Source organism: Peromyscus californicus, unplaced genomic scaffold (assembly GCF_007827085.1).
Source record: "Peromyscus californicus insignis strain IS unplaced genomic scaffold, ASM782708v3 Scaffold_5__1_contigs__length_169319896, whole genome shotgun sequence".
Taxonomy (NCBI): Eukaryota; Metazoa; Chordata; class Mammalia; order Rodentia; family Cricetidae; genus Peromyscus; species Peromyscus californicus.
Genome location: NW_026294573.1, coordinates 12,928,965 through 12,944,918, shown reverse-complemented (window position 1 = coordinate 12,944,918; position 15,954 = coordinate 12,928,965). Strand labels below are relative to the sequence as shown.

General features: G+C 51.6%; 1 protein-coding gene across 2 annotated transcripts; it reads left to right on the top strand.

Moving 5' to 3' along the window:
- The first annotated feature begins 362 nt into the window (after positions 1 to 362).
- Positions 363 to 5,018, top strand: Cplane2 (ciliogenesis and planar polarity effector complex subunit 2). 2 transcript variants are annotated; one of them, XM_052718801.1, is made up of 6 exons: positions 363 to 494; positions 766 to 916; positions 3,030 to 3,182; positions 3,692 to 3,816; positions 4,093 to 4,229; positions 4,427 to 5,018. In XM_052718801.1, exons 2-6 carry the CDS (start codon positions 805 to 807, stop codon positions 4,674 to 4,676), a joined length of 777 nt encoding a protein of 258 aa, XP_052574761.1. In that variant the 5' UTR covers positions 363 to 494; positions 766 to 804; the 3' UTR covers positions 4,677 to 5,018. The 2 variants fall into 2 exon arrangements, with proteins under 2 accessions (XP_052574761.1, XP_052574762.1); XM_052718802.1 differs by having other exon boundaries at positions 364 to 494; positions 797 to 916.
- The last annotated feature ends 10,936 nt before the right edge of the window (positions 5,019 to 15,954 follow it).

The following is a 15,954-nucleotide window of genomic DNA, read 5'->3' as shown; positions in this document are numbered from 1 at the left end:
TGGGGGAGGCGGGAGGCGTGGTGGTGCACACCTTTAATCCCAGCACTAGAGAGACAGAAGCAGGAGGATCTCTGTGAGTTCGAGGCCAGTCTTGTCTGCATAGGAAGTTCCAGCTCAGCCAGGGATACATAGTGAGACAGTCTTTATTAAAAAAAAAAAAAAAAAATGAAGAGGAAACCGAGGTACAGCGAACTGAGGAAGCCTCCTTCCTGGGGAAGATGATCACGTTTGAGAGGAAAATCTGAGCCCAAACTGGTAAAGCCAAAGACATCCAGCTGAGGGAAGGAACTGCAGACCTTGCAGAACCCACAAAGACCGGCCTGAATTCAGGAGCCCTTCCTCCCCCTGCGTCGCCATGGCAACATTCTGCACATGCGCTTCGCGGCTGCGCCTAGGCCTGGCGGAAGCAGGCTCTGCGGGCAGGGCAAGAACACAGGGCGGGCTTTTAAAGGGATAATCCTTCCTCCTGCCAGCCTGCTTGCACGGACTGTGAGGTTGGTGTTCCCGGGAGTCAGAGTCTAGGAGGCAGAGGTGAAACGTGGCTGTGAGACCCTGGAAAGGCGATAAGGCAGAAGAGGATTGTGGAAATACCTTCCCAGGACAAGGATGGGCTATTTCCCCAGAGAGCGATGTGGGGGTGTGGGGCTATGGAAATGCACCTTCGGGTGGGGAGCCAGGCTCCAAGGGAGAGCCAGAGGGAGATTGAGAGGAACTACGGGGCCAGCTTGGGGTAGTCGTTACCCCTCTCTCCACTTCTGCTCCCAGTATTCTGCTACATCCTAACCTCAACCTACAGCTTCAACCATGGCCAGACCTCCCGTGCACGGTTCGGTGATTGTCCCAGACTGGCATGAGACCGTCGAGGGCAAGGAGTACTTAGCCTGCATCCTGCGCAAGAATCGCCGGCGGGAATTTGGTAAGTGCCTCCCCTGAACACACGCCGCATGCCACACGTGCACTCTTGACACTGCGGCAGAAACAGGACAGTGGGACCTGCCCCACGGCAGTCCTCACCATCGAGGTCCCCTGGGTGCCATCTCTCTAGGCCCCCTCCCCCAAATGTCCTTAGAACTAATTCCACCAACAGAGCCAGGACCATGGAAACAGCCCACTGCTGCCAACAGCAACTGTCACCAGAGACGTGGGCTGAGCCCTCCTCACCTGGGGCCACGCCCTCTGCGGGGCGCTTTGCACAGTGGTCCCCGGTGCAGTCCTTTTTTAGACAGGGTTTCACTATGTAGCCAGAACTCTTTATGTAGACCAGGCTGGCCTTGAACTCACAGAGATCCACCTGCCCCTGTCTTCCAAGTGCTGGGATTAAAGGCCTATGCCACCATTCAACTTCCTTCTCTTTCTTTCTTCCTTCCTTCCTTCCTTCCTTCCTTTCTTTCTTTCTTTCTTTCTTTCTTGGGAGGCAGGTGGGTGGGTTTTTGGTTTTTTGGGGTTTTTTTTTGAGACAGGGTTTCTCTATGTAGCCCCTGGCTGTCCTGGAACTCACTCTGTAGACCAGGCTGGCCTCTAACTGAGAGATCCACCTCCTGGGTGCTGGGACTAAAGGCGTGCGCCACCAGGCCGGGCCTATTCAACATTTTTAACAGCACATTTAAGAGACTTGTTTAGGGTCACACCCTAATAAGCAAAGGAGACCCCTTCAGTGTCTTGCTGTCTAAGGTCAGACATTGGTGTGCCCAGGATTAAGCCAGATTACCCAAGCAAGGACAAGAGGCATAGCATCTGATTTTAGAGTCCAGCACCATCCACCATCAAGCTTCAGACCAAAGCTACTGGAGAGGCTGAGGCAGGAGGATCACAAATTCAGGGCTTGCCTGGGCAACACAGCACGATTCTGTCTCATGGGGGTTGGGATATATGGTAGAGCTGTCACCTAGCATGCCGGGGGCTGTTCTGTCCCTGGCACCACTAAGAAGACAAGAACAAAGACAGCTCAGACTTCAAATCATCAGACTCCAGAATAGCACCATTTTGACTTCTTTTTATGTGCAAGTTTTTTATTATTAAATATTCTTTATGTGTATGGGTGTTTTACCTGGTGTAGGTATGTGCCCCACATGCATTCAGTGCCCTCAGAGGTTAGAAGAGGAGGACAGATCCCCTGAGGCTGGAGTTACAGATGGTTGTGAAATACCATGTGGGTGCTGGGAATGGAGTTCCTGTCCTCTGGAAGGGCAACTGGTGCGCTTAACCACTGAGCCATCTCTCCAACCTCTGTGTGCAAGTTTTAAGAACTCATAAAGCTCTCAATGAATTGGTTTTATGGGATTTATTTCTAGTAGCTGTAAACACTTTTGCTTATATCACTCTTAAAGAAGAAATTGTAAAACACCATGTTTTTGTGTATGAGAAATCCAGATTGAATAATAGCAGTATCAATAAAAAAAATATTTCAAAGCCAGGCACACACCTTCAATCCCAGCATTTGGGAGGCAGAGGCAGGCAGATCTCTGTGAGTTCGAGGCCAGCCTCATCTACAAAGCAAGTTCCAGGACAACCAGGGCTACACAGAGAAACCCTGTCTCAAAAAAAAAAAAAAAAAAGGGGGGGTATCAGGGGCTGGAGATGGCTCAGCAGTTGAGAGCACTGGCTGCTCTTCTCAAGGACCCAGGTTTGATTCCCAGCGCATCCTGGTGGCTCACAACTGTCTGTAACTCCAGTTGTAGGGAATCCAACACCTGCTTCTGGCCTCTGCAGACACCGGCACACAGAGGATACACAGATGATATACATGCAAGCAAAACACCCAATGTTTTGTCTGTGTGTTACAGCAAAATGTGCCCAGAGGAGTGTATGTCATCCAGGCCCCCAGCAAAGATCTAGAGCAGTTGACAGTTTGAACAGATCAACCATGAGATCCTAGGCTGTCTCTGTGTATTCTTGGCCTCTGTAGAGCTGAGCTGAGGACCAGGCTGAGGACCAGGCTGGCTAGTTAGCTTAGATATAGGGTATCTCTCCCAGGGTCTGAGCAAGAGCAGAACTAACTCCCCAGTTCCCTGGCTCCCTCCTTGCCACAGGGTTGCTTGAACGGCCAGTGCTACCCCCTTCAGTGGCCATTGATACTGCCAGCTACAAGATCTTTGTGTCCGGGAAGAGTGGTGTGGGCAAGACCGCACTGGTGGCGAAGCTGGCCGGCCTGGAAGTGCCTGTAGTGCACCACGAGACCACTGGTGAGTGGATCTAACCCTCAGCCTATCCTTGGTGGCCTTCCATGAGATGGAGGCAAGAACCTGGCCCCAGACCGCATTAGCCGGGGTTAATTATGGCATAAATATAATTATGCCAATTCCTCTGTGATCTTGGGAAGTCATGTTGTTTGGATTGGTACTAGAGACAATGGTAGCTCCCTGTCTCGTGTCTAGTTAGTATAAAGGTAGGTGCTTAAGACCAGCCCATCCCCCGTTATGTTTCTTTCTGATCCATCATATGTCCCAGAACCTTTGAGGTCTCCCTATATAAGCAGTGAGACCTCTTTCTTGTGGCGTGGGTCAACTTGGCATGGTCTACCAAGGACTCCTACAAAGCAACACTGTTCCTTATGATCTGAGGATTCTCCCAGGTCAGAGACCATGCCTTCAGAGTGATGACGCATGGGATGGAGATGTAGCTCTTCTTCATACCCCTTCCAAGCCACGCCCCCCCATCCCACTTCTGAATGGCTGATCCCAATTCTCCTCAGGTATTCAGACCACTGTGGTGTTTTGGCCAGCCAAGCTAAAGGCCAGTGACCGTGTGGTCATGTTCCGCTTCGAGTTCTGGGACTGTGGGGAGTCCGCCCTCAAGAAGTTTGATCACATGCTGCCGGTGAGCTGGGCAGGTGGGCCTAGGAGGGCTGTGGGTGGAGACTGTCAGAGACCCGCCCCATCCACAGGAGCCTGACTTGAACGTTAGTTACCTGAGGGCGGTGTCCGGAGCTGCAGGGCTCTGACTGGCATTGGGGACTGTGTCCCAGCCACTCTCTGCGCTGGGCCTCAGTTTCTCAGTCGGTGGAAGGAAGGGATGCTACTGATCCTTCTTGTAGTTCCATGGGTTTATGTGGTGACGTGTCTATGTGCCACAAGCCAGCCTCTCGGTCCTCAGGCTTGCAAGGAGAATGCAGATGCCTTCCTGTTCCTCTTTTCTTTCACTGACCGCGCCTCCTTCGAAGACCTTCCTGGGCAGTTGACCCGCGTAGCCAGCGAAGCTCCTGGGGTCGTTAAGATGGTTATTGGCTCCAAGTATCCTTTGAGTAGCCCAAGGATGCACTCTTGGTGAGATACCTGTCATCCTGTGAGGTCCAACCCATAGGTTTTCCTTAAAGGATATCCAGGACTTACACCAGCCCCTGGGTGTGGCCTCTAGAGAGGAGGCCAAGGCTGGGTCTGATGGAGTGGTAAGCAGAGCCTCTTGGCTAGGAGCCTTAACCCTCCCCCAGGTTTGACCAGTACATGCACACAGACGTGCCAGAGCGAGACCTCACAGCCTTCCGGCAAGCCTGGGAACTGCCCTTGTTACGGGTGAAGAGTGTACCAGGGCGGCGGCTGGCAGATGGGCGTACACTGGACGGGCGGGCTGGGCTGGCTGACACTGCTCATGTGCTCAATGGCCTTGCAGAACAGTTGTGGCACCAGGACCAGGTGGCAGCCGGCCTGCTCCCCAGCTCCCCAGAGAATGCTCCTGGCTGAAGGGTAATGGCATCCCGAGTAGGGACAGAGACTGATGATCCCCACTCCCATATCTTGAGTGACCCAGGACAGATGGTGGGACCTAGGGCCCAAGGCTGATGCAAGAACACAGTCCTCAGGACTGGCTGGGGAGGGCCCTCACCTGGCCCTCATCTGGACACAAGGCTCCAGAGCCGAAAGGTCTCCCAGTCCCACTGCCCCTCACCCTTCTGCAGCATCCACCGAGGGTATGGTGGTGGTGGGAGCACCTCAGAAGGACCCTGGACCTCTCTTGACTTCGACCAGGAGCATTACTGGTTGAAGTAACACCATTTGATCCAACAGATAAACTCTGAGATCTCAGTGGCTGAACTCTGTAGGAGTGGTTTTTCGCTCCCTGCACTTACTCAGACGCATGTTCCCGGTTTATTAGCATCCTGTCAGCAGACCTGGAATAAGTGTATGGCTACCAGAGGTTTCTGTGGACACACTGCATTGACCAGCACCCAGTCACATGGAATTAAAAGGGAGCCTGAGAGAAGTGGTTCACCTGCATATTCAGGAAGCTAGCCCTGCTCTCTGGGGACTCTTGACCTTGACTACTATGAAGCTATAAATCGGCCCTCAGACAAGGGCTTTGCCTAGGAGTTGGAAAACATCACTGGGCAGGGCCAAGGACCCTCCCTACTGAGTAGGGGATAGGATATGAGGTAGCTTGAACTAGCTGTCCTGTATGGGAGGAGGGTGAGCATAAGCAAGGGCACAGTGAAACCACTGATCTAGACCACTTCATGGGTAGAAAGAAAGGTTTACTGGGATCAGAATGTCAAGGCTATCTCTCAGTGGAGGGGGCAGGCAGAGAAAGTAGCAAAATGTTGGAAAAATAAGCAGATTGTATGTGACAGCAGGGTAGGATTTTTGAGCTGATACAGGCTGTTCAGATTAATTGGGAGCTAGATACCCAAAGTAGTTGACCTTTGGGGCAAATTAAGGGAGGTCCTAGTTAGCAGAAACCCAACTTAGGGGATTCCTGAGGAATCCCAAATTTGAGTGTCTGTTGACCCAAATTTGAGTGTCTGTTAAACCTTCTGTTTAGGACACTGTCACCAGCACTGCCATTTTGGCAGGCTACTTTGGACATAGCAGCGAGCAGATTCAGCTTTGTGTCATCCAAGCTCCCTCAGTCACAGACACCAAATGGAGGCTAATGTGGCTGATTTTAGTAGCTTTTGTTTGGTTGTTTTTGGAGACAAGGTTTCTCTGGCTGTCCTGGAACTCCCCTCTGTAGACCAGGCTGGCTTCAAACTCAGGGATTCACCTGCCTCTGCCTCCCGAGTGCTGGGATTAAAAGTGTGCACCACCACTGCCCGAATGATTTTTAGTAACTTTTATATTTGTATAACAAAGTGACAGAAGCAACTTGGTCAAAGAAGGATTTGTCTGGAGGCAGAGGCATGTGGATCTCTGGGAGTTCAAGGCTAGCCTTATCTATGTAGTGAGTTCCAGGACAACCAGAGCTATATAGTGAGACCATGTCTCAAACAAACAAACAAAAACCCAGAGTTCGGCTTCTAATGCAAAGGTTCACAATGTCCCAAAACAGCACATCTGTTTAGGAGGTGTTCAGAGAGCTGGGCCTGTGGGAGACAGTGCAGACCCAGGCTGTTACATTCTGTGCCTTGCCTCCATAGGCTCACGGCTGTCTCCTACTGAAAAACTGCATTTTGTCTAGTTTCAAGAGACCCTGTAGTCCAAACAGTCCCAGAATCAGTCATGTACATCTAACTTACAATGACATCGAGTCAGCAATTCCATTCCAAAAAGAAGGATGGGGGAGAGAGGCAGAAGCCCAGCATGGCAAATGCTAGCCCCAAGGCTCCAGGTCCTTTGTCAGGTGCCATGGGAACCCCTCTGGGCTTGCCCAGCTCCGCCTCCCCCATTTTACAGCACTCCCTCAGAACCTCTCTCAGGTTCTCTCCATTTGGTAACTACAGCTTTCTTCTGAGATGTCCCGTGTTCCTGAAATTTCCTGAGGTCCCCTGGAAGCCAAAGGTGGTGATCAGACCCCAGGTGGGATCAGGGGTTGAGCTGGACTTAGAAGGAATAGCTGGGGAAAAGGAGCCAATGGCCCCTCACAACTTGGGCCATTGGGCTTTGGAGCTCTGGAGAGCGCCGGCAGGCGGTGGGACTGTCTTCCCTTGGACTTGGAGGGTGCGGATGTATGTGCAGCCAGGTCCAGCCCCACTGTTTCTCCCAGACCCAGGACTCCCTAGGTCCCTTCTCTTGCCTCCTCACATCCTACAGATACAATGAGGCCGGAGCCCAAAGGGGAACAGGCAGTGGAGGTTTCAGAGATGCAAACAACCCTTGTGCTGATGGGTCAGGCTGCTCACTAGCTTCCCTTACCCATCTTGCTTCTACCCTGCAGGAGGGGAGATACCTTGCTGGGGGCTCCCTCCCTCCTTCCCCTTCCCTCCCCGCCCCTGCTCTCTTCCTCCTTTTCTTCCTCTGCCCCTGCTCCTTCCCTCTCCTGTCTCCACTCCCTCCTTGGCCATGCTGAGCCACTGGTCAGGTTCTTGCCAGTTGAGCAGCCTGGCCTTAGGATGTCAGGGAACATCCACAGCAAGGTACTGGGATACAGGACCGGATCACGCAGAGGGTGCTGGGTAGGCCACAGGAGACCATGGCTGAGTCCTGGGGCGGGGTGGTGGTGGCTGAGTTTTCTGTCCAGGCCCTAGACCTTACTACCTGGCCAGCCTGTGCCTGTCCTAACATTCACATGCCAGGTGCAGACTAGGGGGAGAGAGGAGTGTGCAGAGTTAGGAGCGGGGGCTAAGGGTCCGGGCGAATCAACAGAGGACTAAACTGAGGGGGTGAGATAAAGGATGGGGGCTGGGATGTCAGGGGAGTGAGTGCTCGACTCCTAGAAAAAAGTATGGGAAAGAAACTGAGGCCTACTTCAGGGTGGTCCAGCAGGAAGAGGAGGGAGACTGAGTGGCACTGGATATTTCAGTGGTCACCACATGCTCAGCTGACATGCTCTCCAGGGGAGGTGACAGCAGCATGCACTCTACCCAGGTTCAACCCTCCCAACACCAAGATAAGGTGCAATAGTACTGACTGTTGCTGAGGTCTTGTTTGGTTTTGTCTTAGAATATCTTCTGTTCATTGACAATGCTGTAAACGTATACGACGTATCTTGATCTTACCTGTCCCTGACTCCCCCTGACCATCCCCCAACACATCCCCATCTCATCTTCATGTCTTTTCTTTCTTGTAACCCACTGAGTCCAATCAGTGATGCCTGCTGGAATGTTCACTGATTTCGTTGGCTTGAGCTAGTGCAGGTAACCATAGTTACAGTGAGTCCCTGAGTGCAACAGCCAAGCCATGCCCAGAAGTCAGAATTTCACAGCCCTCCTCCCATCCTTCGGCTCCTACTGGCCCCACTTCTGTGTTGTTCCGTGAGGCTGGGGCTGGGCGCAGGGTCTGTATATGTGTCCTATTCAGTCCCGAGCATCCAGCCATCACTTGTTCTCTGTCATTTGATTAGTTGTGCATCTCTGCACTAACCGCTACCCACTGCAGAAGGCTGAGAGCAGCGCTAATCTGTGGGCAGAAACAAATGTTTAGAAGGAAGTTCCACAACATGTCCACTTAACAAAACAACAGTATAAGGCTCCCCGTGAGAGCCTCTGACCTCCAGAGCCTTTGACCAGGCTCACAGTACCAGACATGAATCCCTCCCTCCTCCTCTGGAGCAGACCTCAAACCCAGTCAGAAAGCGGTTGGTTACCTGGTTACTCCAAAACGTTCACGCCACTGTTGTACCAGTGCAGAGGCCATTCCTACAGTGGAGGTGACTCTTAGGCTGAGAGCCTGAGGGGAGTAAGAAGGGACTCAAGTCTGCCAGGAGACCTTCCTTATTCTGTCTTTGGCAGATAAGTGACAGTGAGTAGAGGGAGGGGTGGCCCAGCTGGGCTGCTCGAGCAGCTCCTGGCTTCTGCAGATCTGCCTTCTCTGGTCACCCATCCCTTCACACCTCTTCCGCCTGAGGCAATGATGACCTGCAGACAAAACCCCAGGAATGACCAGGGTCTCTGGGTACCATGGGGCACTTGTGTCCCATTTCCCAGTGGCAGCATTTTCTTCCAGGTGAGAGGCCTTCACCCCACCAAGGAGGCGGGAGTAGCGAGGGACCATCTCCCTTGAGCCGTCTCTCTCCCTAAGAATGCTGCAACACCTCCTTTCCCACTTCTTGGAGGGGTTAGTCCTGGGGGACCTGGTCTACCTTGAGCCCCACCTTCCCAGGAGCACAGCTGAGTGATGCTCTTGGCCATCCTGACCTTGCCATGAGGACCGCTGTTCTGCTAGGTACTGAGCCTGTGGACATGCTGCAGGTAGAGGAGGAGTGGAGTCACCTCGGGGGTGGAGCCTCTCTAGGTGGCTCAGCAGGTAAGAGCACTCATTGCTCTACCAAAGGACTCAGGTTGGTTCCCAGCATCCACATGGCGGATCACAAGGGTCTGTAACTCCAGTTCCATGGGGTCCAGCATCCTCTTCTGGCTTCTTCAGACACCAGGAATGTATGAGGTACACAACTGTATATAACTCGAATTCAAGGGGATTTGGTTTCTAAGGACACCAGGCACACACATGGTGCACAGACATACATGAAGCCCAAATACTGTATACATAAAATAATAATAAAATTATTTAAAAAAAAAAAAAAACTATGGTTGCATCCTGCTCATGACCTTGCTGTGTATGCTCATATGGGTCACACTTGATGATCCATCCACACCCCTCTCAGCAGCCTGCAAGTCCTTGTTCCATCTGGCTTTGACCGGTTCTCCCCGACTGGCACTACTGGATCCGTGAGTAGACACATTCACTTACCCCCAGTGCCTTGGTGCTGTTTTCTGCTGGGGTTCTCTCCACTCAGATTTGATGTTGATTTAGGCGTCAGCATTAACACCACCTTCCTTCCTAAGGGCTTCCTTGACCCATGTGATCCCTAGAGGCCCCGTCCCTTGAGCTTCGTCACAACATTTATCATTCCAGTTGTCTGTCTTCTGCCACTAGAATGAGCTCCCTGAGAGCAGAGACCTGGTGTGCCATGCCAACTGCTTTACCGACGGTGCCCAAAATAGTCTTTAGCATGAAGAAGGTTCTTAGTAAGTGGTTGTTGAATGAATGCATGAATCTAGCTCTCCGTCTATCCAGCCATCTGTCACTAATCCATTCCACGGTTGGTGTTTTCAGAAAGCAAAACCCACTATTTTAACAGGGAATTTTATGTAAGGCTTGGATAAATTGGCGTTGGAAAACTGAAAAAGCAGAAAGGGAATTGAAGTAACAATGTCAATGTTAGTGGCTCCCTCTGGAGCCACAGCATACAGCTCATGTGGCTTTCTACAGCAGCCTGTCCTTGCACACTGCCCCACCCCCACCACTGAAGGGCTCCTTCACTGTCATCCATTTTATCTTCTAGGTCTCAGCTAATGGTCACTCCCACAGAGTGTCTGTCTGTCCCTGCAAAGGTTTTCTTCAGTAGGACCTACTCACATCGACATCTCTCTGCTCCTTTGACGTCGGTCTCCCCAGCTAGTCAGCAGACTCCATTAGTACATAGACCTCATCTAGTGTGTTCACTGTGGGATACCCATCACAGTGTCCACTGCAGAGTCTTGCACAGTCAATTAACACTAGTGAAACTGGTAAATTAACCTTCCTGCTCATCTAGCCTCATATTCACCAACCATCCAACCATACTTTCATCTGCTTAACCATCCGTACATCCACCCACCCATCTGTCCATCCACCCACCCATCTGCCCTTCCCACCCATTTGTGTGCCCATCCTACCCACTTGTATGTGTAGCAGGAATCTTAAAGGGTCTTATTAATAAAACAATCCCGGAGCCAGGTATTCGGGTCAACACTGGAAGATCAGAGAAGCAGAACAAGCCACAGCCACCTCACCTTGCCAATTCCTCAGCTGATCCTGTTTCCTCAGACTGGATGCCTCTCAACTGAACTGATGCTCAAAAGCCTAAAAGCTTGGGGTTGGGGATTTAGCTCAGTGGTAGAGCCCTGAGGTTCAGTTCTCAGCTCAAAAAAAAAAAAGCCTAAAAGCTTAACCAGTCTTTAGTTCCTGGTCCTCACGCCTTATATACCTTCCTGCTTCCTGCCATCACTTCCTGAGATTAAAAGCATGAGTCACCATGCCTGGCTGTTTCCAGTGTGGCTTTGAACTCACAGAGATCCAGGCCACTGAAATGCTAGGATTAAAGGTGTGTGCTACCACTGCCTAACCTCTATGTTTAATATTGTGGCTGTTCTGTTCTCTGACCCCAGATAACTTTATTAGGGTGCACAATGTTTTGAGGAACACAATACCACCACATTAATGCCCTTAAAGATATTTACTGACTGTCCAGTTCAGCTGCTTATGTGATGCCTCCTGCCCAGCCATGCACTGGCCTCTCTAGCCCTCTGCATATGTCTATGCAATTATTTATTTCTTTGTTTACCCATCTATTGGTCAACTCCTTCACTAACCTACACATTCACTTATCTGTCCAAACAAGTACCTATCCATCCATTGATTAACCTCCACACTCATCCATCCACCAACTCATCCATCCATATAGCCACCTCTCCACCTACCATTTATCCACCCATCCAGTTTATCCATCCATCTACCAAGCTGCCCACCATCTAGTCATCCATCCATTCATCCAACCATTTACCATCCAGTCCTCCATCCACAGACTTTTTTTTTTTTTTTTTTTTTTTTTGAGACAGGGTTTCTCTGTGTAGCTTTGGAACCTTTCCTGGAACTTTCTCTGTAGACCAGGCTGGCCTAGAGCTCACAGAGATCCACCTGCCTCTGCCTCCTGAGTGCTGGGATTAAAGGCTTGCACCATCACTGCCTGGATCACAGACTCTTAAGTAACCCTCGGGAGAAAAGCCATACAAAACCAGAGATGATGCCAAATACAGTGGCATATACCATTGCATCTGTTGAGTCTGAAAAATGCCGTTTCCTTTGGATTCAGTCTGCCACCTCTGGCTCTTACGCTCTCTACCCCCCTCTGGAACAGATCCCTGAGCCTGAGGGTATGATAAACATCTCCCATTTAGGGCTGTGCTGCAAAGTCTTTCAGAGAGCTGTGGGTCTCTCTGCTAATCCCCATCCACTGCTAGAATCTCCTCTGATGAGGGTTGGGGTTGAGCAATGTACTGATCTGTGGGTACAGCAGTGTGTCTTTAGGAGTCATTTTATTGCTATGTTCATTAAGCAGAATAATGGTCTGTTTTCCCTTAGGGCCCATGACCTAGCAAATCTCAGGTCAAGTGCAGCTTAGTATGAGCATAGGTTTGTACCTGAATGGTGGGGTGAGAAAAGAAGGATTGTTCCTTGAAGGCCTTCCCTCCAACGGTTTGCCACACCTCCCATACCAGTTAGAATACCGCAGCCAGCAGAGTGACTTTGTCAACTTCACTCTGGTGCCTGTGCCCTTCACCTGGCCCCGATCCAGAGCAAGCACACACACACCCTGCAGGTGGAAGACCCATCAGGCATGGAGGAGGGTGGGGGGCGACTGTAGGGGCCCTGCGCTAAACCTGGGTGGGACCAGGCCTGCCTGGGAGGAGGCTGTGTGCTAAGTCCCGGAGCCGTGAAGCTTGCCTGGGTGGGGCAGGGCCTCCGGGGAAGGACCGGAGAGCTAAGCCTCGATAGGGCGGGGCCTGCCTTGGAGGGGTGCTCAGCCTAGGGGGCGGGGTCTGAAGGGGGCAGGGGTGCTGAGCTTGGGTGGCTGGGGGCGGGGTAAGGAGCCTGGGAGAGGAGGAGGTGCTGAGCATAGAAGAGGAGGAGCAATGAGTCTGATCGGGTGAGGCTCTGACTACAGTAGAGAGGGTCCTAGCTGGAACCGCAGGAGCTGAGTCTGTCTAGTGCACAGCTGTTCAGAGTCTCCTGGGTTGAAGCTGCAGGACCAACTTCTATGGGCGGGTAGGGGCGGGAGTGCAGAGCTCGGAGTCCACACCCGAGGGGCTCTTGGGACCCCCAGGTCCAAGGCCTTTCAACTACTGGAAAATGCTGGCCATGCATCTGGTTTCATCGTCCACTTGGAGGAAGGCTGAGCTCTGGTCTAGGATCCGCAAACATGGTTGAGTTCAGGCTCTGACGCCGGCATTGGCCAACCTGCCGTAGGAGGAGGTACAGTATACAAGGTCGCTGTGAGCATCCATTGTCAAGGAACTGGAGAGATGGCTCAGCGGTTAAGAGTGCCCACTGCTCTTGCAAGGATGCGAGTTAGGTTCCCAGCACCCACATGGTGACTCACAACCATGAGTTTCCCAGGGGATCTGACGCTCTCATCTGGCTTTTGTGGGCACCAAACGTGCACGTGGTGCACAGTCATGCATATAACGTGAAATAAATCTTATTTAGTTTTTTTTATTTTATTATTTTTTATGCGTTAGAGTATTTTGCCTGAACGTGCATCACACGTGTGCCTGGTGCCCACAGAAGCCAAAAGAGGAAATCAGATCCTCTAGAACTGGAGTTACAGACAGTTGTGAGGGATCATGCGGGTGCTTTGAACCTAACCTGGGTCCTTTGCAAGGGCATCCAGTTCTCAAACTCTGAGCCATCTCTCCAGCCCCAAATAAATATTTTTCAAAAAATAAAAATTGCCATCAAGCACTCAGAAAAGGTGGAAGCAAGAGACTCCGGAGTTCAATGTCATCCTTAGCTGCATATCGAGTTCAAGGCCAGCCGGGGCTGCATAGTCATTTTGAGGTCAGCCTGAGCTACATCAGAGAATCTGAAAAACCGAAGAAAAAAAGATTGCTACGGTAATTGCTCCCTGCGTCTGTTAGTCTGGCTCCTGTGGAATGGGCCCGCTGCCGTACCTATCAAGTTCAAGTGAGCTCTTAGCGGTCCACCAAAGCGCTACCGTGGGTCGGTAAAACCCGCGGACCCCGGGTCCATCCACACCCGACTGATCACGCCCCTTAACCTGCCCCACGCCTAGCCTCAGCTCTTTCAAGCCCCGCCCTTCTGGAGTGGAGCAGAGATTGCCAGATTCCCGATAATAGTTTCCGCTTGGTCCTGCCCTTTACCAAACCCTGCACACGACACGCCCCCTTTTACCTTGACCTCTCCGTGGGCCGGGGAAGGTTCTCTGTTCTGGAGAGTTGACCTGCTTCACCCAACCTGTGCAGCAGAGGCACAGGCCCTAAGCTTCTCTAGAGCTCCCGCCCTACCCCACCCCAAGGTTGGAACCCTCTGGTTTCCAGCGAGGGGACAGGGCCGTGTGCCTCTCGGGAGGACAAGAAGGTTGGAGTTGTTTCTCCACATCCCCTTCTTTCTGTTCTCTGTACAATGTTGACATAACCCTGTCTTCCCCTACCCACTTTGGTCAGTGTCTCCTTGCCGGATAATGGTGTTAAGGGAGGGCAAAGCAGACAGGAGGAGAGGACTCCACTCTGAATTTATTTATTTATTTATTTGTTTGTTTATTTATTTATTTATTTTTATTTCATGTACATTGGTGTTTTGCCATGGGTGTTGAGGCTCAGGAATTGGAGTTACAGACAGTTGTGAGCTGCCATGTGGGTGCTGGGAATTGAACCAGGGTCCTTTGGAAGAGCAGTCAGTGCTCTTAACCACTAAGCCATCTCTCCAGCCCCCTCCACTCTGAATTTAAAGTCACCAATTAGAGGCTAAGGGCCCACTCCGAGGGAGAGTTCACTGGGGTCTGGGCTTCATGCGCAGCAGGGCCCGTGGTATAGGAGGAGCAATCGCCTCCGGGCTTAGCTAGGGGCCTGGGGATGCAGGCCTGGCGTACAAGAGGGTCTGAGTTCACCCCGGCACTGTGTAAGCTGGGTGCGGTGGTGCTCACTATAATCCCAGAACTCAAAAGGTAGAGGTAGGAAGCTCAACATCCCAAGATCCTCTTCACCTACACACCAAGTTTGAAGGAAAAAAAAAAAGAAAAAAAGGACGGGACGGTACTTAGGTCAGCCGGGCATCTCCCTGTACACAGTCAGTGGTTAAAGATGTAGACACATGGTGGGGTCAGACGGGCATCTCCCTGTACACAGTCAGTGGTTAAAGATGTAGACACATGGTGGGGTCAGACGGATCTGGGTCTCAATCCGAGCTATTCTTTTCTTTAAGATTTATTCATTTTTATTTTTTATGTGTATGAGTGTTTTGCCTGCATGTACGTAAGTGTATGCACTGTGTACATGCCTAGTGCCCATGAAAGCCAGAAGAAGGTGTCAGATAATCTGGAACTGGTCTTGCCCATGATTGTGAGGCGCCATGTGGATCCTGAGGACTGAGTCTGACCCCTCTGCAAGAGCAGCAAGTACTCTTAACCACCGAGCCATCTCTCCAAGTCTCCGGTTGTTCTTGTTCATGACGCCCCTAGAATCTCAATGTCACCATCTGTAAAAGATGAGGGGGACCTCACAGATGGGATAGTGCACATGTTTAGGGACACAAGCCTTGTGTGCTCACCTGCTACGTGGTAACAGTCACAGTATGGGCTTCACAGGGCCGTGATGGACAGTGAGTGAACCCGTGCATGTGAAGTGCTTTGCACGCAGGAAGTGTACCGGTTATTACCCCCATGGGCATCATCTTTGTACCCATCCTACACACTCTTATGAATAACACCCGCTGGGCAATTGCAAGGTGCTCACACACACGGCAGGTCCACTGGGAGGAAGTAGCTCTACCTTTTCCACAGGCTTGACAAAGTTGTGTGCCTGGCACAGAGCATGCCCCCCACCCCACCCCCCATCCCCCGGTTATGGAGGATGCCTTGACTTCCGCTGTTTCATTGACCTTACTGAGAATTCCCTCCAGGTAGGCTGGACTCTGGGAAGATTTCACTGGGGAGGCAGCTGCTAGAGACCTAGAGCCTGGTCCTTCCAGCAGGCAAGGGTCACTGGTGAGGAGTGGCCATGATGGAGGGGCCACCCAGAAGACGACTAACTTTCAAGATCGACTTCTCTCTCCAGCTGTGCAGTTGAGTGTTCCCAATTTACAGATATGGGACAGGTTCATAGACAGAGAGGGGCAGAGGAGGTCTCAGGACCCCTGAGGGGAATTCCAGGTTTAGAGGTTCCTTTGCAAAGCTTCCAGGATGTCCTTCACTCTCACAAAGTCCCTGCCTATCCTTAGTATTTGGGAAGCTCTGAAGAGGGGTGGTCCACCTCTGAGGAGCAGGACTCTGCTAACCCCATCTTTAGGCAGTTGTCTGGGGTCCTTCAGAGCC

Excerpts from the sequence above, each read along its gene's own strand:
- Cplane2 (XM_052718801.1), top strand. The coding sequence starts at position 805 with ATGGCCAGACCTCCCGTGCACGGTTCGGTGATTGTCCCAGACTGGCAT. Across the intron at positions 917-3,029 it reads GAATCGCCGGCGGGAATTTG|GGTTGCTTGAACGGCCAGTG; the intron begins GTAAGTGCCTCC and ends TCCTTGCCACAG. Across the intron at positions 4,230-4,426 it reads AAGATGGTTATTGGCTCCAA|GTTTGACCAGTACATGCACA; the intron begins GTATCCTTTGAG and ends ACCCTCCCCCAG.